General features: G+C 45.7%; 1 protein-coding gene across 2 annotated transcripts; it reads right to left on the bottom strand.

The window, feature by feature from the left end:
* Positions 1-18,841: 18,841 nt before the first annotated feature.
* Positions 18,842-24,543, bottom strand: HELT (helt bHLH transcription factor). Of its 2 annotated transcripts, none has more exons than XM_066632991.1 (4): positions 24,517-24,543; positions 23,968-24,072; positions 23,345-23,441; positions 18,842-19,332 (listed from the first exon to the last, which is right to left on the bottom strand). In XM_066632991.1, the coding sequence occupies exons 1-4, from the start codon at positions 24,541-24,543 to the stop codon at positions 18,842-18,844; spliced, it is 720 nt and encodes a 239-aa protein (XP_066489088.1). The 2 variants fall into 2 exon arrangements, with proteins under 2 accessions (XP_066489088.1, XP_066489089.1); XM_066632992.1 differs by having other exon boundaries at positions 18,842-19,329.
* Between the last annotated feature and the right edge of the window lie 788 nt (positions 24,544-25,331).

Raw genomic sequence — 25,331 nt, 5'->3', positions numbered from 1 at the left:
CACGTGTTCACATGTGCTCGCACGTGTTCACGCGTCCAAACATGCATGGAGTCAGCAGTGGCTTGTGAGGCAATTTGTTGGCAGCTTCCAGAGCTGAGTGATGTTGTATAGAGGAGAGGATCTGAAAAGAGGGGGCCAGTGGTGTAAACACGTGGCAGCTACTTCAGGACCTTGCAGGTGCAAGCTGCTAAGTGGATAACAGCACCTGGTGCCACCATGGTTTTAGTGCTGCCTCTCCTACCGACCTTCCCACCTCTGATGGTCCTGCCCTGACCTTTGGGTATTGAGGGAAAGGTGAAAATTTGGTTTCTTCACGTACGCAGCAGTACATGTAGACCCTCCACACAACTGGGGTTTTCAACTGTGGATAAGGATCAACATGTAAACTACACTGTGCATGTACAAATCCAGTTCTCTCCTTTACTTCAATACAAGAAGGTTGGAGAAGGAGCTAACCAGCACGGTCCTGCTCTCCCTCCATAGGTAGGGTTGTCAGATTGGAGGTACTCACCCTGCTAACTGGGTAAGAGGCACTTTTTCAAGTGGGTGCTCCTCTTTTATTTAGCAGGGGAAGAGTAACTTGCCCTCCTCACCCCAGCAGTGTCTTTTCTAGTGGCTGTCCCCTGGTGTTCTTCTGCATATTTTTAGATTGTGAGCCTTTTTGAGATAGGGAGCCATTCGCTATTTGATTTTCTGTGTAAACTGCTTTGTGAACTTTTTGTTGAAAAGTGGTATATAAATACTGTAAGAAGAAGAAGAAGAAGAAGCCTAGCTGCAGAACCTGAAAAGGCTCCCCAAAACCTCAGGCTAAAAACCCGGGATCTGGCAACACTTTGTAGAATGGATGGCTATGAGAAGAAAGCCAATGAGTAGCTTACGTAGGCCTTTCAAGCAGGTTTCCAGTGACACTGGTTAAAACCTGCTTGACTTTAACAATGCAACGTAGCCAGACTATTCTTAGGCAAACTAATTTTACTCTACACCAGTGGTATTCAAACTTTTTTGAATACAGAAAGAAAGAAAGAAAGAAAGAAAGAAAGAAAGAAAGAAAGAAAATAGAGACCCACCTATATTCCTGCCACCCTCCTGTGACCAGATTTGCCCACCGTCACCCCCATTTCCACCCAACCCCTCCTGCCCCATTTCCCCCTACCTCTTGTATCTGCACAACAACCCTGTGAGGTAGCAATCTGAACCCAGCTGGTCTTAGGCGCTGCAGTGTAAGCCTGTGAGAAGAGGCTGTGTGGGATTATATCAGGAACTCAGTTTTGATAAGGCAATACTGTTATGTATGTAAGTTATGCAGGATCGAAATCCTATATAACTGATTGGCCTAGCCCTAGACTTATGGCTGGCCAATCGGGTGATGGATTGAAATCCTACCATCCATTGGCCCTCTAGTTAAGATTTCAACTGCACCAATCATGGGAAGTCTGGGTGGAGCTAAAGGCTATAAAAAGCCAGGGGTGTCTGCCTTGTGTTTCATTGCCAGGTTCTGTTCTGAAGATGGAATAATCATACTGAGCTGTTATCTCTATGCCTTCCTTTATTTGCATGGACTCACTATATAACAAATATCATTATGGGATTGGATTCAAACCCTTTCTTGCCCAGACTTCAAAAGGTTGCTACAACCCCCCAAATGAGGCTTCACGTCCCTCTTGGGGTCTTCTACAGGTTGAAGAACACTGCCCTAAAAGCAATGCACTATAAGGTTTAACATTTCTATGATTTTTCTATTCTGTCTTGATTCATCTGTTTGGGTTCTGACTGGGAAGGAATTAATAAAATCATACAACTGTGTTAGAAGGGCTTCACATCTAAAATATTACGAGGTCTCTAACAATTCCACTGGCTGGGATATTTTGCATCAGTTTTATCATGAACAGCCTGTTCCATTCCAGCCAGGGCCAAGCTTAACATAAGGTGATTTGAAAGAGTTTGCGTGGAGAGGCAAAGCTGAAGGGGCAGCAAATGGAGCACGGCGGAAGAAAGAAGGAAGAAAATAGCTGCTGCAGTTCCAAACTGCTTCTCCCTGTCCATCCTGTCTTAAGTTATGAAGCATCAAATAGACATGGAGAGGCAATTTGGAATCTGTCCCCCCCCCTTCTTTTATCAGGAGTGTGGTGCGCAGCTTGTTTCTCTTTCCAATGAACAGCAGCAGTGCATGGCTCATTGGGAACAGAAGTGGCATAGATGAGGGAGTCTGCATGCCTCATTGCTGGGAAGGGAACAGAGCATCTCTCTCTATCCATCAGTTGGGGGTGCTCTCCTGCCCACTTACTTGCACACCCTGTTACGTGCCCTACCCCCGCTTGCTCATTTGCTCACTTCTTTGCCCATCACCCTCTTCCACAAGGGGCAGGTGCATGGGAGAATCAAATTATGGGTGGATTCAGGCAGTGTAGCAGCATGGGCTGCCCATGATTCCTGCTTATACACTATCATTCTGGAATCTGGCTTGAATATTACAGTTCTACAACTCAGGTGTTCCAAATGTTTTAAACTTTGGTCTATACAAGCAAATCTCTCCCTCCCTCCCTCACTCACTATTGTTTCTTATTCCTGTGGTCTCCTGTGGGTTCAACACTTGATAAAGTTAAGAGCTGTTGTTCACCAAATGAAGGATTTTTAAACATCCCTACAAAATTATTCTTAATCATTGAAAGTCTTATCCCTAAGTCCCAACCCTGTTAAAAGTGTCCATCTTTCTCCTTCTGTCGCTGAATGACAGCTGTTGTTCAATCAGCCATATCTGAACTTTGGGGCCTGAAAAAAAAACTACACTTAACCAGAATTATTATATTTTACATTTCCCTTTGGATCCTTAAATCTTAAAAATTGTCAGTAAATATCAACATTGACCAAGTTTCATACACTCCACGTTCTTAGTTCCTTTCTTCAGGCTTAGGGAACAAAAGTCTCATCCCCCACCAAAAGTGTTTCTCTGTGTCACTCCAGCCTCGCAATGCTACCATGTGATAACTCACCACAGATCCATTTTCCAAGGGAAAGTTGGGTATGGCTTTTACAAGGGGCCTAGAAAAGCAGGTTGGAAACAACCTGTGGTTCCTATATTTCCTACATGTGCAATGGTATGCCTTTAAAGAATGATGCAGACTCTTATCTAGGAAAGTTTATGTCATAATAAACCAATTAGCCTCCAAGGTATAACAGCAATTTTTGTGTCCCTGCTGTTTGCAGAATTAGACCCTGCTTTCCTGGTATTTGTCTTGATGAGCCATATGTCAAATTAGCATCAATCCTGTGAACAGGAGTCTAATTAAACATCTTTCTTGGTAGATAATACTCAAGCCTTCCTGGAAGTCTTTATAGAAGTGCACAAAAGTAGGAGGATCTACTCCTGATGCAGGGGATTCACTTGATGTGATACTGTTGTCTTCCCCCCCAGATGTGACTTTTTGCCTCCCCCCCCCCCCACAATTCCATGCTGAGATGTTGTGTTCCTCTCCCCCTAGGGTCATGTCCTACACAAAACTCCCACTGTGGCATGCTTTATTGGGTCAAAGGAACATGGGATGACAATTTCAAGTACCATAAAAATTGCAGGGGGAAGGGGAATAATAAAATACCTATGTGTTTCACCTATATACATATGTATGTACCCATCTGAAGATATGGTGAAATTCAAATGTTAATGACAGTCCATTTTAGGGATAAAGGATGAACTCGATTGTCTTTTAAATAAGAAGTGTGAAATTGAAAATACTGTATGCATATACATCAGATAAAGACAGACAACTCAAATAAATCAAAATGCATCTTTTCTGCTAACAAAAAGAAAGAATTTTTAAAATGGTCAAATTTGATGCATATTCCCAAGAGGTTTTATAAATCTGTTTAAACAAACAAGGGTTTTTTTTGTTCGTTTGACATATTGATTTAAGCATTCATTTGCTAATTTCCTGGACATTAAACTCTGCCACAGAGTGTCGCGCCCCCCCCCATCTCTGTTCCTGAATGGGAGTGAAATACTTTGGTTCTTAGTGTTGCTTAGATTCCTCATGAGTCCTGGTACACATATGGTTTTTCCTTCTCTATCTCCTACATAAAAGTCAATGTTTTGATCGCCTTAAGGAAAATAATGAGTTAAATGGACCAATATTCCAGCCTTGGCTCTAAACCTGGGCCTTTTCAGAAACAACACCTGCAGCAGCTCAGTCATTTGCACATACATAAATAAATAAATTAACAATGAATAAATAATTTAATCCTCCCCCCCACACACACACACTTGCACAATGCCACCTTGAGGATTTGATCCTTTGCTCCAGCGAGTTTGTCCATTTCCAATTCTTTTTTTTTTCTTTGCCATTTTGTTTTGATAAAGTCCTCAGATACTTGCTGACTGTCAGGCTAATTTTATTATTGTTTTCGCTTGATTAGCTCTGTATGACCTTAGGTCGCCCTTAAAATCCACATCTCTCGTGGAGGCTCCCAAAAGGCTGTCCTTTTTTCCCCCTCAAAGGGGATGGAAAGTGCCTGCCATTTCTCTGGAACAAAAGCTCTGGAACGTTTTCAGTTATTAGTCTTCTGAAGCAGCCCCTTCCGCTCACCCAAGCGCAAAAAAACCTCATTAGGGGGCACCTTTCTTTCTAGCTTCTATATGCTATGCATGTAAGGTTTGCGTATGTCAAGTTTCTCAGGTCTTGGATGAAGCTGAACATTCTCCCCTTTAACCCTGCAGGACTGTAAATTGATCCCCACCACATGGGCTGCCTGATTCTTTTCACTTTTGAATCCTCTTGACTCAAGATACTTGTGAATTCTTTGAAAAGGACTTACAACCGGGTATATGTGCAAAATGGCATGAATACTATAGCACTGAATGCTGAAAAGGGTGCAACAATAAACAGTGTGTGATAGATAAAGAACATTACCAGTGACTGATAAAGTTGCCCCCCCCCAAATCAAATTAGCTTTTCACCCTTCTAGATGACTAATTTCTTTTTATAGTTGCCTGTCCTTTTGGAAAGAGTACATTATTTGAACAGGTATATCTTTTGTCCATATTCCAGGCCCAGCTGCAACATAGCTGGGAGCAAAGAATACATCAAGTTATAAATAAGCTTTTACTGTTATTTACTATTTATTTAGTGCCATCGACACCCATGGTACTTTATAGAATAATAAACAAGAAGATAGCCCCCCAGTCTCAAAGAACTTACAATCTAAACTTGTCCCAAGTGGAAACATAAGAACAGCCCCACTGGATCAGGCCATAGGCCCATCTAGTCCATCTTCCTGTATCTCACAGCAGCCCACCAAATAACAAGACCTGCATCCTGGTGCCCTCCCTTGCATCTGGCATTCTGAAACATAGCCCATTTCTAAAAACAACATAGAGAGAGAAGCAGGATGGGGCAATGAGGATAAGGGAAAAAAATAGGCCTTTAGTTCCATTCAGGGTGACCAGATGCAATGGAGGACAGAGGGCCTATACCTTTAACCACTGTATAACAGGGAATTTTGGCAGGTGCAGCAAAACATGGAAGGATTTAAAAAGCTGCACCTGCCAAAAATCTCTCTGTTACACAATGGTTAAAGGTATAGGCACTCTGTCCTCCATTGCATCTGGTCACCCTGGTTCAGTTACACTTACTTAGGCAGAATATTGACCTGTTATACCTGCGGAAATATCTTTCCAAACCTATTACTAAAACTGTCTATGAATCCCACAACTTGAGCGAAGCTCATCACTTGAATTTTCTTGAAAAAAATTATATTGGGTCAACTTCTGCAGTGTAGCTGAAAGGAGTGTCACCTTGGGACACACCTTTCAGTGCTACCCCCTAACCTGTGCTGTATACTCCAATGAATGCAATAGGAGCTGTGCTCCAGTTGTGCCTGAAGGGTGTTCTGAGGCCTGGGGTGCCTCCCCTATGAGTGAGGTTGCAGGATTCCAGTGGCTGAGGCGGGGCTAGCATTGCATTCCCCCTCAAGTGCCAGGAAGTCACTGGAATCAGAAAGGGTATTTTCCTGCATAAGATTTTGGTAGGATGTGAGATTCTCTTTGTTGTTTTGGGCATCAAAGATTAAACTTATATATACTTACTTATACTTATATATATACTTATACTATACTTATACTTACTTACTTACTTACTCTCTCTCTCTCTCTCTCTCTCTCTCTCTCTCTCTCTCTCTCTCATATATATATATATATATATATATTCAAGATGTCTATAAGGTGCTATTCTGTTGTATCCTACAACAACCCTGTGAAGCAGGTTAGGTTGAAAGATTGTGTCACTAGATCACTGTGTGCCCTAGATCACTACTAGCAGCTTCATCATAAGTGAGACTTGTTTAGGGCTGGCCTTATCAGCTGTTGGGCAACTCCTAATGACAATTATTTTTCCACGCCCCCCTTCCCCACTCACCAGGATGAGCAGTAGTGGTGAGGCACCCAACAGTAGCATCACTGCTTGGGGAGGAAGGGATTTCAAACCAATCAGACCCAGGGGCAGGTGGGTAGGAGGGAGGGCTGACCAGCAGTAATGCTCTCCTCGCAAAATCTCAGCATGGAAGATTCCATGCTGGATAATCAGCTATGGAATGAAGTGCCAGCTGTGGCTGAGGGTGCTTGCTGCCTCAGGGTGGGGCCCCTCCAGGTGCAGACCCCAATTTGGCCAAATTGCCCTTAGGCTGGCCCTGGTCCAACACACTATCCATTACACCACTAACTCTTAACCTATTGCTTCAATACTCTTGATCAGTGGTTCTCAAACTTTTAGCACTGGGATGTACTTTTTAGAATGAGAATCTGTCAGGACCCACTGAAAATGATGTCATGACCAGAAGTGACATCATCAAGCAGGAAACTTTTTTAACATTGCTAGGCTGCAATCCTACCTACACTTATCCAGGCGTAAGTCCCATTTACTATCATTGTTAAAAGCATATATATAATAGCCTATTAATGTACAGATCTGTAATATTTCCCCAAATGCAGTCACATACCATGGTAGCATCAAGTCTAAAATATTAAAAATAAAATATTGAAATGAATGGGGACCCACCTGAAATTGTCTCATGACCCACTGTTTGAGAAACACTTGATTACAGACACACAGCCTAGCCTCCCTGTATACAGATAGATAGGCAGGCAGAACTTAGGATGACTGGTAAGTGTTGCTTGCACTTATTGGGAAGGTGGCACTATTGGTGTATGTGTGCAAAATGGTTTTTCCGGAGGTCTCTCTGAGAATGGCAGCTTCACATTGTGGCTCTTAAGTGGTTAATAAATTCATATCTTGGCTCTAGCGTATGTGATCCATGCTGCAGTAATTTCTTCAAGAATTTCTTCTCTGGCAGTAAAGTCTGTCAAGGGGAGGAAAGATGGGGTGGGAGTATGTATATGGTTGCAGAAGGGGAGTCCATATGCTTACCAGGAGGTGTTGAAGGGTAAGGACAGGCCGAGTCAGTACCATGCACCGTACTGTCAGCAGCATCCTGAATTGCATACAGACATCAATGCCCATGTCATGCAGGGTGTTGTTGCTCAATCATACGCTGAGTACTTGCTCTGTGATGAGCTAGCATCTCCCTGCCTCTGATGCCACATCTCAGTGCCCCACCAGTAAGGAAGCAGGGTCTCTCTGCTCAGTGCTTAATTACAGCAACTGAGAATGACCTACACCTGATTTGAAATTAGCTGGCAAGATGGAGCTCTTACATGAAGTTGCCCTATACTGAGTCAGATTGTTGGTCCATTTAGTTCAGTATTGTTGATACTGACTGGAAGTAGCTGACAAGTTTCAAATGGGAATCTGTTTTCTCTGCTTTCATAAGAGAGGTTTGGGATTGAACCAGGTAATTTCTTCATACAAAGCTCTTCTGATGCTCTTAGTTCAGATGTTCTTCTGCTGAACTAAAGTCCCTCCCCAGGCTCTAAATTTAAACCTTTGGAAATCTATAGCTGGTTTAAAGATTTAACCCTGTCTCAGTATTTGCCTGTGCAACATGTATATTTGTGTGTAAATATTGAAAAAATCACATTAAGGTTCTCCAGAACTCACAGGGAAACTGATCCAGTAATGAGGCAGGATTTTGGCAAAATTTTGGGGAGGTGAAGATCATGAAACATAATTACAGTGCACATTTTTTAAGAAGAAAAGAGAAAAGCAAGTCACATTGTTACTAGGGAAACACACCACATACATATGTTATTCTTAGAACAAAATATTCAGTGGGACTAAGAATGAATGCTTTTAAAAACAATTCAATAACAAGGGAAAACGTCCTCAAATATCAGTGGGAATTTATTTTATTTTTAATTTATTAGATTTTAATCCCACATCTCAGCCAAGGTATCAAGGCCATTCATAGTTAAAAGCCTTTCAGCTTTTAATCCTAACTAAATTCACCCCCCAACTGAGCACAAGCTTCAACCTGCAGGGGGCAGTCATGTTCCCTGACATTTGTAAGGGAACATTTGTTCCCTTACCCAAGGTTCAGATTCAGCTAGCCCAATGGGTCACCTTGGATGTGTGCCAGCCACTTTGCTGGTGCAAGTCCAAGGTGATTAAGGGAAATGGAATGGGGGAAAAACAGAATGAGAGTATCACTGCAAGTTCTGCTGCCAATCTCCACCCAGTTCCACCCACCACTCCCCTTAGACACTCCCCTGTTCCTTCCCCTTCCCACTCATGCGCTATTCCCTCCACAGGCTTACCAGCTCACATAGGGGCAGCAGGCTCCTAGTGGGGGCAGGGGACTTGCAAAAGGCCACCACCAGTGGGCTGAGTGTGTTGTTGGCAGCCATTTTATGACAGTGGAACACTGTTCCGCTGTCATAAACCTGCTGTGCACCAGTCCTAGTTAGGATTGGACCTTTAATATAGTAAAACATTGCAAAGATGTGGATCAGTACAGAATAAAATGCTGGCAACCAGACTTCATTTCCCAGATTCAAGTCTAATAACTCTACAGCGCACAGGCTTTCTACCTATAACTGGGCTCCCCACCATAAAAATGGGATACAGCTATATCAGGCCAGGGGAGAATATAAAGGTTCAGTTAATATTAAGTCTATGTCAAAATAATTCAATAAAGAGGAATGAGTGGCTGAATAAATACGGATGAGTAAGTTTGCCTAATAGGTGCATGAAGGCATTAGTTAGAGCAGGAGGCCAAGGGCTGATTCAGAATTTCAAATTCATCATTTGATGACTGCGGCATCAAGCAGTGACTTCCATGTGTGAATGTTCCATCACAGATCAAACACCACTCACTGATTGAGGTTCCACATGAAAGTTGCTGCTTTCAGTGGAGTTAGTTCACAAACTGAGTTGCAGGTCACCAATTGCTAAGTGAGCAAATGATTAGAAATCTACCTGTAGTAATGACTCAAACCAGCACTAAATATGTGTGCAATAGAATGTGAGTCTGCTTAATCTGGTGTGTCAACAGGTCCCTCTTTAACATGGTGAATAGTTACTTAGGTAAACCACAGGGTTCTCTTTTTTCCACACTGTGGTTCTGATTGATATTGGGCTTTTGGTTGTCTCCTGCCCCCTGCTCTGCCAGGTGGCTTTTTTCCATGTCACTTTTATATTCATGAGAGTCTTTGAACCCTGTCTGCAACTGCCACCTTCCCATTGGCTCTTAACTGGTGTCTCTTTCTCTTTGTTGTATGCTCCAGGGCCAGTCCAGGACTGGTGAGCCTGTAGCCATGAGGGGAACATGGGGATTTGTTTGTTCAAAAACGCTTGAAAGCACAAGTGACCTCTGTATTAAGAAAACTGCCTATCACTGGATGGTCCCATGCTGACTATCAGGCTCCTCCAGTAGCCAAGGCAGATTCAAGGAGACAGAGACCTAGTCCTGGCAAGCAGCTTTCTTCCTTACTCCCATGTGTAGAGAGAACCTTTGATTTCATGGGGATGATTATTTTTCTTCTTGCCCACTCAAGGATGAAGTCCAAGAAACAAGAGATTGTCCCTGTCAGAGATATGCAATTGTTCACCTCCAACCCAAACCACTGGGAAGTTTTCTCTCTGTTTTGTTGGGGGCTCTTGGAAACCCGCACTATACAACTTACTTAAAAAGAGAGCACATTAGAAGGGGAGGCGGCATGAATTGAAGCATTGTGGGAAGTGAGGGGAGACACACATTGAACTCGAAATCTGCTTCAGAATCTATTCCTTCCTTGTCTTAAACAAGTAGCAATCATCTCATAGGAAGGAAATCAAAACTACTTCAAATTTGACCATTGGCTCTTACTGAAGTGCACAGATATAAGGGGAGGCATTTATTTATTTATTTATTTAATTTACTGTCTTTTCGATAGACTCAAAATGGTTTATATAGGAAGGTTGAACATAAATTCATTTTTCATTGCTAGAAAGAGATGGAGACTGGAGATGGGGCGCTTGGGGAAAACTTGAGGAGAGACAAGGGGGCAAGACTTTTATTCCAAAGCTATTGTAAACCAAAAGCAGGGTTTATCCTCTTCAGCGAAATGAAAATGAGAATAAGAAAAAAAAAAATCAAGAATAGCAACATTTGAGCCACAAAGACTGTCATGGACCACTGCAAGTTCGCAAAATTCTATGTAAATGACCTTAAGTTTGACTGTGGTGTCCTTTTGCTAATCCGAGAGAGAATATCTACTTAGCAAAGGGAAGTTGGGGAGTTTTTTTTTGGTCTAATTTGGTTAACAGTGGCCAAAATGTTGAATAAATTAATAATAATTTATATTTCCAGGGTAACACTATATCTGTAATGCTTCAGTGCAAAACAGATACTGAATAGCTTAATGCCGGGAGAGGGGAAAATAGTCAAAGACTTTTTCTTCATATTCCACCTCAAGGGATGGTGAAAATGAGTGTAAGACATGTTTTACAATAATAGGCACCAGTCATGCTCCTGCTGCTGCATATACATTATCCTGCAGACGTTCAACAAGAGCTGTTTTCCTACTGCCCTCATTTGGATTTGAAGTCCTAAGTGTGGCTTGACAGAACTGTTATTTCTCCCCTGTCCTCAAATTGTCTGGCAATGTGACCTCTTTTAAGCCAATCTGTCACACCGGGTTTTTCTGTGTTTACAGTTTAAATGGAAAAAAAAATACATTATGCTTTATACTCATTGTAGTGAAGATCTTTTTGTCTGTTTCTGGATAATAGAGCTGAAGGCTCACAAATTGTGGGTCAGCCTATTCCATGACCTCAGCAAACAATCCAGCTCAAATCACCCTAAAGCCTGCAGAATGAAATGAAATAAGTTAATTTACTTTCCATCCACTGATCCGGAAGTGTAAATCATGGCATGTAAAATACTAATTTGCAAATGAACATGCAGGAAAACCTTTTATTTGGCAGCACATACGTGGTCATTCCTCATCAAGGAAACAGTGAGTGGGATACAGGAGTGGCTGGTGAAAGAAACTACAGCAGCACATTCATTCATTCATTCATTCATTCATTCAAATGATTTATATCCCATATTTTCCTCCAAATAAATGGAGTGTTCCAGGTGGTGTACAACATAGAGAAAAAATGGTATAAAACATAAAAATATAAACAAAATATAAAATGCAATAATCATAGGAATCATAAAGCAGTAAAATTAAAACAAAATACAACCACAAAACCACAACGCTACTAATTAGGAAGGTAAGGCCAGGTAGAACAGGGAAGTCTTTAGTCCTTGCTGGAAGGCTAACTGGGAGGGGTATTTCTTAATCCTACTTGGAGGGAATTCCACAATAGAGGTGCCATCACAGAGAAGGCTCTGCTCCTCTTTGCCATCAATCTGGCCTCTGCCAGAGACAGCATGTGCAGCACGGTCCCTTCTGTTGACTTTAGGGATGGGTCATATGGGAAAAAATCCCTCAAATATCATGATCCCAAGCTGTATAGAGCTGTATCAGCAACCTGAATTGGGCCCAGAAACAGATCAACAGGCAGTATAACTGCAGAAGCACAAGACTGGCTGAGTCAAATTGCCTAACCTCCAAGACTACAAGGGCCACTGCATTCTGTCCTAACTGTAATTTCTGGATGGTACTCAAGGGCAGCCCCATACAGTGCATTGCAATAGTCATGTTTTGCTATTACCAAGGCATGGTCAACTGAGCCTAAGTCCCAAGGACTTAGATATGGCCACAACCAGCACACCAACCTAAGTTGAGCAAAAGACCCTGTTATGCATGTAAGTTATGCAGGATCGAAATCCTGTATAACTGATTGGCCCAGACTTATGGCTGGCCAATTGGGTGATGGATTGAAATCCTACCGTCTGATTGGCCCTCTAGTTAAGGTTTCAACTGCACCAATCATGGGAAGTCTGGGCAGAGCTAAAGGCTATAAAAAACCAGGGGTGTTTCCCTTGTGTTTCATTGCCAGGTTCTGTTCTGAAGATGGAATAAACATATTGAGCTGTTATCTCTATGCCTTCCTTTATTTGTATGGACCCACTATATAACAGACCCTCTGCCTGCTGTCACCACCTGGGCATTCAAGAACAGCAGAGAATCCAGGATGACCCCCAAGCTGGTGACCTGCTCCTGCATCATACACCAGGGTGATCAGACAAGTTTCAGACCTAAAGCTGGGCCTGAAGCCAGATTGAAAAGGATCCAGATAATCCATTTCATCCAGATCTCTGCAGCTAAATTGCCACCACCCACTCAATCACTTTGCCCAGAAATGGGAGATTGGAAACAGGATTATAATTCCCCAACACAGTGGGATCCAGGGAAATTTCTTCAGAAAGGGGCATATAACAACTTTTTTTAAATGTCTCTTGCAAAGCCCCTTCCATCAGAAATGCATTAACAACCCTCCTTATCCACTTTGCCAGTCCCCCCTAAGCCAAGCTAGTCAAGGGGTTAAGCAGGCAGGCAGATAGCCTCACATAATCAAGGAACCCTTGCACATCCTTGGGCTGTTAAAGCTTGAAAGAATCCAGAATAACAGGACCAACAAGTGCCATCAGAACATCAACCACCACAGCCAATGTGGAGAATAAGTTGTGGCAGATCCAAGATCCAGTGCCGGAGCAGCTGTGCCTATGGGGCCTGCACTGCATCCTGTGGTGGGGAGGCAGTCCCAGAGGCCTCCTCAAGGTATGAGAACATTTGTTCCCTTACCCTGGGGCTGCATTGTGGCTGCACATTTGCTAGAAATTTGGATATGATTGGGCCCAAAACGTAGCTTTGGTACCAGCAATAAACAAGCTGTTATCTACTACACCTTCCCTTGGTGTTTAATTAGATCTTGCATGCTGAGTAACTAACCTCATGCTGCCTTTGTAGGTTCAAGAGCAACAAGCAGTAGATGGAGACAAATTGGAACAGCTCCACAGGATGATTCTCTGCAGATATTAACCCATTTTTGCCCAGCCCACAGATGTACACATTTGGTTTCTGTTGTATATATGCAATGATGGGCCAAAATGGCTTTTAATGGTGGCAGTGAAAAAGTCTTGTTCAATTGGACTTGTTGCAAATTTTTCACATGCTTTTTTAATGTGCTTTTTAAAAAACCTACTTTTAGTAGCAAATGATTGTTATGAAAGATCAGAAGATCATCAGGTGGATAATGTTGTGTTGACAGTGATCCCATGTTTTGACAGCTGTTTGACAGCTCTGGGAAGGGCAGGGCTGGCTCCCCAGCTGTAATCAGTCAAGGTCAATGGAGACTCTGATGGACACCTGAGCTTTGTTTGACCTTGATGGAACTTTGAATGGACATTGACTGAAGAGATGGCTCACCTGAGCCTAATTTGGACTTAATGGGACATACAAGGATAAAAGGCAGCTTCAGAAGGAGCAAGGCTACCTGACCCAGTGGAAGACACAACCTGACCGGAGGGACACCAGACCAGATGCTACCTGACCCAGACCTACAGGAGAAGGGGACTGCCAGGACCCTGCTGGAGGACACAGAAGAGAAGACTGCCAGGACACTGCTGGAGGAGACACTCTGCTGGAGAGGACACTGCTGCAGAGGAGGGACTCTGCTGCAGTAGACTGGACTGGACTGGATTGGACTTTGACTGGAGGCTTCAGACCTTTATGTTAAGTGGAGTTTTGGGGAGGGAAAGCCTCTGGACAAGAGGACTTGCAGGGAGTGTATGTGTTTATAGCAATAAATTCTTGTTAATTGATAAGACTGATAAGGAGTTCATTTCTTTGCACACCACAGCTGCTGCTGTTGGAAAAGGAGGGTGCTAATTAGCCAAAAAAAGTGGGCATTGGGAGACGGAACATTTTTTGTATGGGACAAATTGGCGTAGTCAACAGGATAGGGAAAATTGGGATAGGACAATGATCTGTTTATGTGTGAAAATGAAAATTGTTGCATGGTAGGATTCTTTCAGTATGGAAGACTGTGAAACTGCAAAATATCAGTTTTGTATATGGATGGAAAGAACTAACAGATCCAGCTTCTGCAGCTGTATACAAACCATGTTTTATAGCAACATGGAAGCCTCAGGTTACTTGATATATGATGCAGGTTTTTCTGTTTTTCTTCTGTTATAGAGATCATCTCATTGGCTTCTCAGACCTACAGTTGCCCTAAAATTAAGATCTAACAGTGCATATTTTATTTTATAATGAGTTTTCCTTGCACCTCTCTTAACCTCCACATATAAAAGTAAATTACAACAGAACATGATTTTTATTTTAAACATAGCTACTTCTGCTAAACCACTCTGCTGTAGTAGCAAAGAGCTTCATCATGAAACCTCACTTTGAGTGCAATCCTAACTGGCAGTTATGCCAGCATAGGAGCCCCTGGAGGAAGCTGCGTTGGTGCATCCAGAAGTGCCGATGCATGGAGGCCAGCAGAAGCCTCAGCGGCAGCTTCCTCCCCACCGCTTGTGCCAGCGCACCTGAGCTGACACAAGCAGCAAAGGTAGGCTTGGGGGGGCAGGGAGGAGGCGGGAGGGGGCGTTTCTGGGTGACGGGAGGGTGGGTGATTGGTGGCCCCGGGGGCAGGCGCGCAGGGAGCTGGGGAGCGGGGCTGGGACTCGGTGGTTATGCCAGATCCCAGCCCCTGTCCCCGGGGAGAATGGAGCGGCTTTGAGCTGCTCCGCTCTCCTCGGACTTGCGCCACCTCCAGAAGTGGCATGGGTCCGAGGAGACCCATTGGGGTGTGCAGCCCTTACCCTGGGGTAAGGGGAAAAGTTTCCCTTTGCTCCTGGCTGAGCTGCTGCAGTCAACGAACCTGCGTTGGATGCAGCGCAAGCCTCCTGGCTTGCCTGCTTTAGCGCAAGTTTAGATTGCGCCCTTTGTGTTATGTCAAGGCTACAGTGTGAGCCTGGACCTGGAAAATTTGAGTTCAAATCTCACTTTTGCCATAGACTTATGAGAAGGCTTAAACAACCTGTAATTCTATCTCAACCAGTAATTCTCTCCCATCAGTGGTACAAGCACAACAGCAACAATAAAGATTTGCCTTAAAAGGCTGCTTTATGGAGATAATGCTGAGCATTTAGAAAGTTCTATATAAATGCTAATTATTTATTAAATTGTAATTCTACTCTTTCTCTATGTAGTTCAGGGTGACATACATGCATCTCCCTTCTCTAATTTTATCCTCTCAACAACCCAGTGAGATACTTCGAGTTAGGCTATAAAAAAACTAGTCCAAAATCGCCCAATAAGCATTACAGTTGAATGGGGATTGCAACCCAAGTCTGCTTTGTCTGAGGCTGCAATTCTATGCACACTTGCCTGAAAGCTCATTGAACACAGTGGGATTTATTTCAGAGTAAGCATACTCTTTGATTGCATTGTTATCCATCCTTCCTTCCATTTACTGTCCACCTATGAAGTAACTACAACTAAAGGGATCCAAAAGAAGCTCCAGAGCAAGACAGGTGAGACTCAAGCCACTGAGCACTGCTGCTATGCAATCTCCATTAGTCTCATTTGAGCTTCTATGAGACTCTGGCAAAGCCCCAGTGAAATGAATGGAGGTGACACAGCAGCACTTTGTGGACTGTTCAACCAATAGACTTCATCTTTCAAGTTAAATATGAGAGAAATATTTCCTTTTTGTCAAGTACGTTGTTCTTCCATTTTGCGAAGCATACCACAACATTTTTAAAACAAAGCTAATATTTGGTTTACATGCCTCAAGTTTGCAGCCTTGATGCATTTTTGTTCAATGGCTGGTAGCATTGCCTGAGTGAAACTCATAGATCAACAACAACACTGAGGGCCCAATTGTATTCAATTTTCCAGTGCCAGTGCAGCTGTGCCAATGGGGCATGCTCTGCATCTTGTGGTGGGGAGGCAATCACAGATGCCTCCTCAAGATATGGAAACATTTGTTCCCTTACCTTGGGGCTGCATTGCAGCTGCACCAGTGCTGAAAAGTTGGATAGGATTGGGCCCTGAGTCACTACGGATGGCCAAATTGCCCTAGAATTAGGTTTCTCTCCCCAGAGTAGTTTGGTCACCTGTGTCATTTGTCCAAATGTTAATGAAAATGTTACTACACATCAGGTGTTGTGAAATGATTTTCTGCAAGGGTATCAAGATGTTGCATTGCTGAGGCAGCCTGGGTTAAAATTCTTATTTACTAGGAAATCATGAGATAGCCTGGAACATGGATATCTCAGCCTAAAGTTACCCACCACATAAAACAGTCACCCAGGTCAAACAGTTATGTGGAAGACTGGGAAGAAAAAGTGCATGCCCACTTCCTGCATAGAAGCACTGGTTCATTCAACTGGTGTCTTCACATGCTCCCAGCAGAAGGGCAGCCCAATCCTGAGCTGCCTGGTGTGCAGGGCTGCTGAGGCACCAAAATGACTGCCATGGCATCCTAAGTGTTCTGGGAAGACAGTGGCAACTTATTGGGAGAAGGGGACATTCGTTCCCTTCCCCTGGGTAAGGGAAACAGCCCACACCTCTGCATTGGCAATTTAGCCAGAGCATAGTCAAGATGCCTCACGTATGGCTGCAAGGTCCAAAATAGGGCTCTGGATCTGGCAGAGCTGAACTTTGCCAGTCTGGTTCACTCCCTTCCCCACCACACCTTCTCTCCACCGTCCCCCTGCTCCAGAACACTTTCCCCCACATTCCTCTGGATTGGGCTCTGAGCCCACTGATGACCCCATACACCCTGCAACAGTGTTGTGCAAACAAGCATCTGAATGCAGCCATCATTTATATATATGCTAACCTCTACAATGATCCATTCAACTCACAATTCCAACATACCAATTTGTTTGTGTGAACTGGCCCCAAGTGCCTTTGAGATTAATCTCCCTGGGATTGCCTCTCAAGGAATTGTGGAGGTCTTAGGCCCATCTAGTCCAGCTTCCTGTATCTCACAGCAGCCCCACCAAATGCCCCAGGGAGCACACCTGATAACAAGAGACCTGCATCCTGGTGCTCTCCCTTACATCTGACATAGCCCATTTCTAAAATCAGGAGCTTGCACATACACATCATGGCTTGTAACCCGTAATGGATTTTTCCTCCAGAAACTTGTCCAATCCCCTTTTAAAGGCATCCAGGCCAGATGCTGTCACCTGCGGCAAGGAGTTCCACAGACCAACCACACGCTGAGTAAAGAAATATTTTCTTTTGTCTGTCCTAACTCTCCCAACACCCAATTTTAGTGGATGTCCTCTGGTTCTGGTGTTATGTGAGAGTGTAAAGAGCATCTTTCTATCCACTTTATCCTTCCCATGCATAATTTTGTATGTCTCATTCATGTCCCTCCTCAGGCATCTCTTTTCTAGGCTGAAGAGGCCCAAATACCATAGACTTTCCTTATAAGGCAGGTGTAATAGCAAATGGCACTAAATATGCACAAACATGGACCCATCCCACCCTGATCAAGAAACACATTTTCCTGTGTTAAAGTCTTGCAGGCTCCTAGTGCCTGCACCTGGTTGCTTGGAGCCCCGAGGCAGAACCCTGTGCGGGGCCCTCCATAGTGTCCCTCTTGCCCATGGCACACTGGACTGCCATTGGTACTGAGATTGAGGGGTTAGCCTCAATAGGTTAGCCCGGTGATGGACATGGGCCCTCATCTGGCAAGCCCCAGTGACACCCCAAATTGCATGTATTAAGGCAATAGCTAAACTCCCACTGACTTTAATGGAGTGGGACGCAGTCACTTGATACAAACACCTCCCCCATCTTTAACCACATATTTTCTACTCCCCTTAACTTCATGTATGGTTCCTCTTAAAATGTACTCTAGAAAATGAACAAAATGTGCAGGGAGAATCATAACCAATTTATCATAGCATGCGCTTTTGTAGACTACACTCTTCATCAGATGCAACTTCATCATGCATTACCTACATGATGACATGGACTGTAGTCCATGAAAGCTTATGCTACAATAAATGTGTTAGCCTTTAAGGTGCCACAAGACACCTTGTTGTTTGTGCTGCTACAGACACACAACTACCTCCATGGATGCAGAGTTAAATCACTTGTACTAACATCAAAACAATCATGCTTCTGAATACTTTAACAGAACAAATGTATCTTAGTGTGACTACAATCAAGAGTCTTTTTATACCAGAATATCTTTATTTCACTCTACTTACCCAACCACTTCATATCTATTTACATTTGTGGAAGAAAGCTTGTGGTGTAGGATGTTTTACTTTCTTGAGAGTACACAGACAGTATACAGAAGGGACTGGCACTGGAAATGAGCCTTGGAAGGTGTTCTATACCTTTAAGGATGGCATGGCTGGGAGAATTTTAACAGCATGGCTTATTTTCTTTCTGCACATTGGGAAGGCAAAAAGCCATGTGTTTCTCAGTGCAGCCATTAAAGACAAAGGAACCCTCTTTGGATCATGAGTTTACAGTCCCACATATAGATTATAGCACAGATGGATGCTGAGCAGCTGGTAAGCTGAAGGCATTGGGGTGGGAATGGCCAATCAGGTTGAGGTAGTGGCGGTCCAGACCTTGCACAGAAGACAGGAAAGTGCTGCGCTGCTGCCCAGAGCTAGCAAGGGGCATGGCAGTATTTGGAAGGTAAGGAATAGTGGAGCTTCTGGAAGAACTATGCCAGGAGAAGTGCCCATGCCCAGGTCCCTGCTGGAAAACAGGGTCACCAGAGCTGTGACCCAAGCAGTCCGGAGCTGGTGGAAGTTGGTAGGAAAAGTCTGGTTCTGGAAGAGTTCCCAGGGAAGTAAAAATGGGCTCAGTCACAAAACGAGCTTTGGATTGCAAGAAAGCCAGGATCCGGGCATACTTGGTGTCTTTGGTCTCCATTCGCTCTACTGTGGTGAGGTAGTGAACTAGATTCTTCATGCACTCATGGTAACCATAGTGGAAGTAGTTGGCAAATTCAGCAAGAAGCTCTGCTAGAAAGAAAGAAAGAAAGAAAGAAAGAAAGAAAGAAAGAAAGAAAGAAAGAAAGAAAGAAAGAAAGAAAGAAAGAAAGAAAGAAAGAAAGAAAGAAAGAAAGAAAGAAAGAAAGAAAGAAAGAAAGGTTAAGATTTCTTTATTCTTTCATTCAGGGATTTCTAATAATTTGGTCCTAACAAAGGCCCTAAGGCAGCTCACAATCCAAAACTACAGTAATAACTCGAGCAGCGGTTTCCAAACTGTGGGTCAGGACCCATTGATGAGTTGCAATCTGATTTTTGATGGGTCACCAATGCGTGATTGAAAGATCAAATAACTAATTGCCTCAAACCCTGAAGCTATTCAAAATCAGATAGTGTAGCTGTTAATTACCCTGCAAGGAGCTGAGCTCTTGCAGTTTGCAAGCTTGTATAAATACAGGCATGCGTCGCTTAACAACCATTCACTTAACGACAGACCGCATCTATGACAGTGGTCAAAGTACAATAAAGATGCTCTTAATGAAGCAATTGTGTCCCATATCCTGCAGCAGAGTGTCTGTTTACACAACAGAGAGGCTCTTAATGCAAATAATAGGCAATCTATCTCCAGTAACCTGTGCAGCCCACTAGTATCTGGCAGGGAGTGTTTGTTTACACAACAAAGGCAATAGATTGGATTGAATGTTCACTTAATGACCCAATCACTTAACAACAGGGATAAGAGAACATATTCCCATCATTAAATGGCACACACTTGTATAGGTAGACAAATGTTTGAAAGCTTTTTTCTGGTTATTATTACTTATAAATAAAATAAAATATTTCTTTCTAGATCTCCATTTTATGCAAAGCTGGTAAACCTGGGTGGGTTCTGATAGAGTGCCATTTTAGAAACTGGATTCCAGTGGTAAGAAGTTTGGGAACCACTGAACGAGAGTGATTCCCAAGCAGTAGCATGGGTTAGCCCAACACTAAGCTGTGTTGGCACAGCAGAGCTGCTTGGCCTACACTACATCCAATGCAGATGAGGCAGGGAGATCTCCTCAGGGTAAGAGGATATATTTCCCCTTACCCTGAGTAAAGTCTCAACCATCAGATCTGTGCCAGCTGATGCAAATTCAGGAAGCCTGGTGTAACACTAGGCCGGCTGGGATTAGGATACAGTGGAGGCTTGCTCCACTGATCCTTCCCCCCTCTTGGGCCCAATCTGCCTCCTGTTCCGCCTCCCCCTACTCACAAATGCCTCCTCCCTGTCTCCTGTCACCTTCTCCCACTCCCCATGGTGCACTGTGCAACCTTACTTGTGCTGGCTGGTGCTGGATGGGATGTAGTGCTGCCAGCCCAGGACATGCCTTTGCGCCAGCCCAGCCTACTCACTAGTTTGTCTCAAATGCGCCGTATGCCACATCTGCAACACTCTGAGCTGGCACTGGAATGGTTGTGCCAGCTCAAGTCGGACTTAGGACTGTACCATGAGAGGCCTGTGAACCAGCTTACAGACTGCCAATGAGGGCATTTTGAGGCCCATTATTCATGAACTAAACAAGTAAACTACAAGCACAATGCTCTGTGCTCCTATTTATTAGAGGCCCAAAAACCAATCGGGTGTCCAGCCTTCACGGACACACTGAAGAGGTTCAGACATTGTGCCAAACAATAGCTTGGCACTACATGAATGAGCATTGTGCCTGCACATCCTTTCTCCCTCACCCCTTCCTCCTGCACTTAGATCCTCTCTCTTAGTTCCCAGTTTCACAATGTGTCATGTCAGCTGAACTGTACGAGTTTTCTTTTGCGCAAAACATAGCTTGCCCACAATGTAGCATTGCAAACTATGATTTGTGCAAAGCCTATGGATAATTGTCCAGCTTGGATAATTAATCCAAGCACCAGCACCAAGTGCATGAAAATACTCCATCATACGGCCATGATAACTGCCTTACTGGATCGCACTGAATGTCCATGGAGTCCGTCTCCAACAGAGACAAGCCCAGGGAAGCTCACAGGCAAAGACAATGTCACAGCCATGTCTTACTGTTGGCTCCTGATAATTGGGTGCAGGGAGCCAACAGTAAGACATGGCTGTGACATTGTCTTTGCCTGTGAGCTTCCCTGGGTGATCAGGAGTGTATTGGCTGTAATTGTGGAGGCTTCACTTGGCTCCTCATGAATTATGTCCCTTGATAGGTCTAGAACATAAGAACATAAGAACAGCCCCACTGGATCAGGCCATAGGCCCATCTAGTCCAGCTTCCTGTATCTCACAGCGGCCCACCAAATGCCCCAGGGAGCACACCAGATAACAAGAGACCTCGTCCTGGTGCTCTCCCCTACATCTGGCATTCTGACTCAACCCATTCCTAAAATCAGGAGGTTGCGCATACACATCATGGCTTGTACCCCATAATGGATTTTTCCTCCAGAAACTCGTCCAATCCCCTTTTAAAGGCGTCTAGGCTAGACGCCAGCACCACATCCTGTGGCAAGGAGTTCCACAGACCGACCACACGCTGAGTAAAGAAATATTTTCTTTTGTCTGTCCTAACCCGCCCAACACTCAATTTTAGTGGATGTCCCCTGGTTCTGGTATTATGTGAGAGTGTAAAGAGCATCTCCCTATCCACTCTGTCCATCCCCTGCATAATTTTGTATGTCTCAATCATGTCCCCCCTCAAGCGTCTCTTTTCTAGGCTGAAGAGGCCCAAACGCCGTAGCCTTTCCTCATAAGGAAGGTGCCCCAGCCCCGTAATCATCTTAGTCGCTCTCTTTTGCACCTTTTCCATTTCCACTATGTCTTTTTTGAGATGCGGCGACCAGAACTGGACACAATACTCCAGGTGTGGCCTTACCATCGATTTGTACAACGGCATTATAATATTAGCCGTTTTGTTCTCAATACCCTTCCTAATGATCCCAAGCATGGAATTGGCCTTCTTCACTGCTGCCGCACATTGGGTCGACACTTTCATCGACCTGTCCACCACCACCCCAAGATCTCTCTCCTGATCTGTCACAGACAGCTCAGAACCCATCAGCCTATATCTAAAGTTTTGATTTTTTGCCCCAATGTGCATGACTTTACACTTACTGACATTGAAGCGCATCTGCCATTTTGCTGCCCATTCTGCCAGTCTGGAGAGATCCTTCTGGAGCTCCTCACAATCACTTCTGGTCTTTACCACTCGGAAAAGTTTGGTGTCGTCTGCAAACTTAGCCACTTCACTGCTCAACCCTGTCTCCAGGTCATTTATGAAGAGGTTGAAAAGCACCGGTCCCAAGACAGATCCTTGGGGCACACCGCTTTTCACCTCTCTCCATTGTGAAAATTGCCCATTGACACCCACTCTCTGCTTCCTGGCCTCCAACCAGTTCTCAATCCACGAGAGGACCTGTCCTCTAATTCCCTGACTGTGGAGTTTTTTCAGTAGCCTTTGGTGAGGGACCGTGTCAAACGCCTTCTGAAAGTCCAGATATATAATGTCCACAAATTATATATCCAGATATATAAAGTCCAGATATATAATGTCCACAAATATAGAAGGTCTGCCTTCTATATTTGTTTTAATACCACTGTTTAATACCACTCAAAGGAATTTGTTCCTTTAGCAGGAACATTCATTCCTTTACTGTCCAGTAGAATCATGTATTTTACTATCACAAGTGGAGACCGCAGGCTAGAAGACTGTGGATCGTCCACTGCTTCACAGCTGGCAAGAGAATCAACCCGAGATCCCCCACACTGACCATGGAAACATAAAATGTCTACAGGCTCACCTTGGCAGTCAGATTCCTTGTCTTCCCACTCCAGGGATTCCCTTTCAGTTCTAGGGGTTCCCCCTGAGCAGCGGTCTGCTCCATCACGGCTGCTCTCTAGCGCTGCCATCCTATGCACCCTTTCCTGAGAGTAAGCCCCACTGTGTACAGTGGGACTTACTTCTGAGTAGACAAGCCTAGGCTTCTGCTGCAAATCTCCAGCCTTCCCTGCGCCTGCGTGCCAAGCGCCGAGAACGCACGGCCGCGCGCCTACCCTTTTCTCTGCCCCGAGGGAAGTCCGCGGAATGAAGAGCTCTCAGGTACTGGACGGTCATCTCCAGGATCTCCGCTTTCTCCAACTTGCCGGAGCTCTGCAAGGCAAGAGAGAGAGGACACCAGCTTCAAGAAACGATGGAATGAGAGCTGATCTGGGGACTGGAGCCGAGCAGGGGGAAAGGGCAGGGTGACCAGATCCAGTGGAGGACGCAGTGCTTACACTTTTAACCACTGTAGAGAAGAGGGAATTGGGGCAGGTGCAGCTCAGCATGGAAGGGTTTGAGAAGCTGCACCTGCCCAAACTCCCTCTTCTCTGCAGTGGTTAAAAGTGTGGGCACTGTGTGTTCCATTGGATCTGGTCACCCTGGGAAAGAGCAAGGTACGTTTCTTTGCCTGCCTGCATGAAGCAGCCCTTCCCCACGTGCCCTTCCCTTCCCCTGAACTCACCAGTGATGGGCATCGCAGGGTCCCTCCCCCCACCCCACCCCACCCCACCCCACCCGCAATGCAAGCTGAGCAGCAGCGGCTAGGCGGAGGCAAACCCGCCCACGCGCGCTCCTTCCCGGCTTCCCCCGGAGGATGCCAGGCCCAGCTCTGGCGCTTCCCGCTGCGGCAGCGTACCTGCTTGGCCAAGGCCATTGGCACCGTCTTCCCGAGCTCGTTGAGGCAGCGGTTGATGCGATCCCTCCTCCTTTTCTCGATCACTTTGTGGGAAACGGGGATCCTCTGCAAAACACATTAAGAGACACAACGCAGATGGTCACGCGTGGGGGGAAGCCAAGTGCGGGGCACCCCACGGCCCTTCGTCTCTGGGCGAACCACCGATTGCTTGGACTTCTCCAGGCACCGGATCTGCCCGTCCACCATCCATCCGCCTGGGGACGGCACTCCTCAGACCTGTCCTTAAGCAGTCAGGCCGTGCCATGCCCGGACTCAGGCGCTCCAACGCTCTCCGGTTCAGGGGAGCACCCTGGTTCCCAAGCGCCTGCTCTCTCCGCAGAGCCCCTGCTGCAGCAGACGACTGGCGCCTGGCTCTGGTCTCCTGGCACTCTCACGCCACAGCACCCGCGGTGCGAGGGGTCCCTGCTGGTGCCAACCACCACCTGGGGCCCGGCCCAGCCCGGCCCGGCCCTGAGCGCGCAGGGCAGAGAGGCAGTGGCTCCGACTCACTTTGCGTTCCTTCAGCTTGGAGGCCATGGTGGCGGAGGAGAGGGTGGCAGGAGGCACTGGCTGTCCTCCCTCGAGTGGCCCAAGTGGCTTGGAGAGCCCCACTTGCGAGGGGCGGCTTATAAAGCGGTCGTTTCGGAGGGGTGTGTGTGGAGGGGGGATTCATGGCCTGCCTGATGCCACAGGATTAGGGAAAGCAGTGCTGGGAGGAGAAAGCAGGCGTGGGGAAGATGCCCCCCTGGCTGCTGCTTTCCCCCCTCCCTGCGGTCCAGGGGCGGGTGGGGTGTGGGGGGCAGCAGACCAGCTTTGTCGCTCCACGTGGCCCTTCAAAGCACACGTGACCTCCCCCACAGGCCCACTGGCAGGGCGCAGGGCTGAGGGGTGCGGCCGGCTGAGCGCAGTGGCGCGCGGGCCGCCCGAGAGACGGCAGCGCCGCCGGGCTGGTGGCTGCTTCCCCGCCTCTCCCACGACGGCCTGTTTACCTCTTCGCCGCTCCCTCCCCGCCCGCCCGCCCGCGCTGACTGCGTTTTAAAGCCTGTCCAGAGTCATTACAGTAATTAAGTAAGCCCTTAATAGGCTGTTCCGCCCGGTTCAAGGACGAGCCCTCGGAGCCCGCTCGTTCCCAGGCTTTCCTCCCCCGACGTGGTGACACGTCCATCTTTATGAGAGGTGGCAGCCCGGCGGGCTTGTTTTGTCTCCCGCGCTCTGCGGCGGGGAGCCCGGCAGGTGTGGGGGCTGGAGGCTGGCACGAGGGCTCCCCCTCGGCCTCTTCGCTGGCACACGACTTTGTGCGGGCGGCGAGTGTGTGTGCCTGGAGG

The sequence above is a fragment of the Tiliqua scincoides genome, chromosome 6 (genome assembly GCF_035046505.1).
Source record: "Tiliqua scincoides isolate rTilSci1 chromosome 6, rTilSci1.hap2, whole genome shotgun sequence".
NCBI lineage: Eukaryota > Metazoa > Chordata > Lepidosauria > Squamata > Scincidae > Tiliqua > Tiliqua scincoides.
The sequence above is the reverse complement of the archived record's forward strand: the minus strand, read 5'-3'. Positions and strand labels throughout refer to the sequence as shown.